The sequence below is a fragment of the Alnus glutinosa genome, chromosome 7 (assembly GCF_958979055.1).
Source record: "Alnus glutinosa chromosome 7, dhAlnGlut1.1, whole genome shotgun sequence".
NCBI classification, from domain to species: Eukaryota; Viridiplantae; Streptophyta; class Magnoliopsida; order Fagales; family Betulaceae; genus Alnus; species Alnus glutinosa.
In genome coordinates, this window is record NC_084892.1 from 2638092 (window position 1) to 2642353 (window position 4262).

Sequence of the window (4262 nt, forward strand, 5' to 3'; positions counted from 1 at the left end):
CGTCTATATATAATGTCCCTTTTATATTTACGTCGGGCATTCAGTGGAGTTAGTCATTTTGCACTTAAAAAATAATTGAGATATATATGATATACGATTGGAATATATGATTGGCCCGATTGGGTATCTCAATCATTTTCTAAGTGCAAAATGACTGACCCCACTGATAATAGAGGAATAAGTGACAGGAATGCAATTATTTTCTCTTACAGGAATAGTATATTATACATTTTTCAGAGAATTACATGTGGTTTTAAGTTTTGGATCCTTCAATTATTTAAGAACCCATTATAAGTTGATCGGTTAATCCATATATACAGATATGCCTATATGGCTATAGCAAGGAATCCAGACGTACAAAAATGAAAAGTCAAAAAGTAGAAGAAAAGAAAAAAAAATGAAACTTCGATCTGGAGAGACTTGAGCGGAGAGGCAGAAGTATTCCTATAATTAATAAGCATTTGCATGATTGCGTATACCCCTCCGACTCATTAATAGACAGACACTTTAAAAAGGAAATGCCTTTAAATTAATGATGAGAAGATTGGATGGTCAGACATCACTGAAGCAACGCGTTTAACGTTGTTTGATGAGAATAAAGTACTGTAAAGGACGTTTGCTGGATGAGCCTCTTTCTTTCGGATTCATATATATGTGCGCCACCTGGGATTGTCTCTGGTGGGTATTATCCTGAAGTTAAAAATTTGATGAGAATGATATTATCTTGATAAAGATTATATTATTTTGAATTTATAGATTCGATGGTATTGAATCACTAAGTATTAAAAGATTTGATTAAGATATATATCACATAAGATTGCTTTCATTTCTCCAATATATATATATATAAAGAAAAAAATCCTTTTTTTTAATGATTGTTGTTAGTTTTTTTTATTTTATTATTTTTTGATAAAATTTTCTTTGACGGTTCACGGTTGGTTTTTCCATTTAAATGTAATTTTTTTTCTTCTATTATCAGCGGGGGCAGAGCATCAGCATTTTTTTTTTCTTTTTAAATATTTGTTAAAAAAAAAATTCTCAAACATTTAAAAGTTACATTGTAAATTGCGAGATCAATTTATTAAAACTTGTAGCAAAAGGTATAATATAATAGAGTCTAACCTCGATGCCATGATTGCCAATGTAAGCAAGGTAGTCATTGCCAGAGAGGGTGACGAGGGTCACAGAGGACTGGATGTCACTTATGTTAAACACGTTGTCTGTGATGAGATTCTGGAAGAAATCGATCTGGGTCGTCATGTTTGGGCCCGAGTACAAGGTCTTAAAAACACCCGTGCCTCCATAAGCGAAGTTCATTCCGTATTTCAGCAATGGGATCTCAAATTTCCTCCATCTGTATGGAATTGGAGATCTAATTCCCATGGATTTAGCTGCGTGCATGTACAATATAGTTAAACACAATATCAGAGATACCTAGAGTAAGAACGTATACTGCAAATAGATGCTGACCATTGCTATATATATATAAGTTGTGAGTGCACTATTCTGTTCTTTATTTTTTTTTTATTTTTTATTTTTAAGATATTTTGTTCTTTATTTTTGTGAATTCCTATATTATGTAAAATGTCTCTTGAATTAACATTTATAAAAATTGAATACATGTAATTTATTTTACTTCCTTACGAGATAATTTATCATATACATTTACGTATTTTCATCCTTATTTCTAAATTTTTATTTTGTTTTTTTAAATAAAATGTAACATTCTAATAGAATAACTCAAAACTTTTTTTTAAACTACTTTGTACATTATTTATTATTTTTTAAATATAAGCACATAAATACATGACACAGTTTTAATTCGTAAAAACCCACGTAAGCGCGCATGTCACGGGTTATATGCTAGTGTTTATAAAAAAAATACGCAAAACATTTGCAGAATGATACGGTGAACAATACAAACAAAGGAATGAATACGAATAAACTACTTTCAAGCAAGACATCATCAAATATCCGGATGTGTCAGTTCAAGCTTCAATCATGCAAGTTGTTGGGGAAAAGTTTATTATATATATCCTTAATTGGCTTTTTAGATTATGGTTTTTTGTTAAAAGGCTTATGGTAAAGGTCGTAAAAATACAATTAAAAATGTTATTTTAATTATAAACGAATATTGAAATAATTCCCAAACTCTTACCAAAAAGTCACGTGTACGTAGAAGCAATCCGATTGTACGAATTTGATGATGTTACTTTTCAGACTATTCCTAATTAATCATGAGTCCACAAATAAAGAAATGATTAAAATACGGAATTTGATTCTTGTACAACACTATTACAATAATTGTACAATAACTCTTCACATGATGGTAGGCTCTAGTGTGTAGGACTCACCTTCATGTGAGGGGTAGTTGTGCAGTTGTTGTATTGGTATTGTAAATCTAATATTTTCTTTAAAACACACATGAACCCCAGTCTATTGTGCTTTAATGTTGTGTCATTGTTGTGTAGTGTGAGTGTAAGGATTACTCCCCCCACAAATATTATGATAATTATCTAAGGTCAGTTCATTAGTTTGTAAATTTATAATATTGATAATTAGGATTCTCGACATGCAATTTGGAGGACTTGGTCCACCAAAAGAAGCTGTGAGGTACACATATCTTAAACAGATGGGTCTTGCGCCTCAAGTTGTCTCAGGCAAGTGAGCTCTACAACCCACTTTTTATAGATTGCTCGAATCGCACTGCAACGACCCACTTGCACAAAATAGGTGAACCTCAGAATTTCTCAATTTTTCCATAGGACGTACCACTGCATTTTAAAGATTGACAGATATTGATGACAAAATATATAGAAAGAAATTAAGACAATTGTACGTAATTCTCTCCTCCCCCATATATGGTAAAGACTAAAGATGATGGAAAATATCCATTTTTTAGTATAGATTAAATTTTCAAGTGTTGGCTATATAAGTATATTAGGAGTAGAGAAGTATGAAGAATTAATATATGCAAGTATTTTTCCCCCCAACCCAACAAACATCTTTTTTACATAGAGATCCCATGGGTGTCAACCATTATTTACATGGATTTTTTCAGAGACAAATAACAACCACAAGAGACAGACCAGCCCGAACCTCAAACGTGCAATGATGCAAAGGAATGGAAGCTCATGACTAGCGATTGTTGAAAGGAGTAATCTGGATAACGAGGCCAGGAAAAACATCGTCTGGGTCATGGATATGTGGGTTCTCTTCATCAATATATGGATCCCCACATTTTTCACTGATAGTTTGCAGCGTCTCTCCTTCACGAACAACGTAAATTTCATCGCACGGCTTGTTCATATTCTTCAGCGCCATCCGAACACCTTCACAAGTAGAGCTCAAAACCAGCATTACTGCCAAGAACAAAGCAGTGTACCGAGAAATCCTCCCGGCCATTGCAGTTGATGAACGAAGACACACCATCACACCATGGCCAATTTTGTGGTACAAATTTGCTTCTTCTTTTTGGGCTTGTAAAGCTTCTCTTGAAGAGGATTTAGATTAGAGAAGGGGTTCCTTTCTTTTGGTGGTTGGAGAGGATGCAATTCTTGGCGGGAGTTGACATGGTGCACTCAGTGTGGTAGGTATCTGTCAGGGACACTGGGAAGAGTTCAAAACGAGACGATATATATATATATAAAAAGCGTTATCAAATGGGATTGGGTCTTGGACTCTTGGATTCGTTTGTTTCTGTGTTTTTAATTTTCTGAGCACCATTCATATTGGGCTTGACTTCTTTCTTTTTCTTTTTAATAAAGCTTCCTTTATTGTGCAAGTTTCAACTAGAAGTGTAGTTGCGGATGCGAATGCGGTTAATATAAATATTATTTTTAAATATTTGTGTTTGCATTATATTTTTATTAATCGCATCCATACATACTAGTCAATGGTGCTGGTTGCACGTCACCCCTAGAGTGGCTAAGGTAGATGCATTTCGTTTGTTTGTGTTTTTATTTATATTTTTTTTATTATGATAGAATGTGTCATTAACTTATTGGTGTTGACATTGCGCTTAAATTTTTTTAACGAAATTTGACTGCAGGGAACGATTTGTAAATTAAGTCAACTATATGGATCTCTAAATTAATTCTGACATCATAATGAGTGAATTGTAATTTAAACCAACTACAAAGATTAATGATGTAATTTTTTTAAAAAATTAATAGTGTAAACAACTTGCCTCATAAATCTCCCTTTTTCCATTTGAACATTAATTCCGTCGGCTTATTGGTTTTGTAGCCAGTGGACCTGGC

The 4262-nt window shown here is 33.2% G+C and overlaps 1 protein-coding gene across 1 annotated transcript; it reads right to left on the bottom strand.

Annotated features, from left to right (window-relative positions):
* Window positions 1–2947: 2947 nt before the first annotated feature.
* Window positions 2948–3601, bottom strand: LOC133874003 (uncharacterized). Its single transcript, XM_062311824.1, has one exon. The coding sequence runs from the start codon at window positions 3430–3432 to the stop codon at window positions 3139–3141; it is 294 nt and encodes a 97-aa protein (XP_062167808.1). The 5' UTR covers window positions 3433–3601; the 3' UTR covers window positions 2948–3138.
* Window positions 3602–4262: the final 661 nt, after the last annotated feature.

Coding starts and splice junctions, on each gene's coding strand:
- LOC133874003 (XM_062311824.1), bottom strand. CDS start 3,432: ATGGTGTGTCTTCGTTCATCAACTGCAATGGCCGGGAGGATTTCTCGG.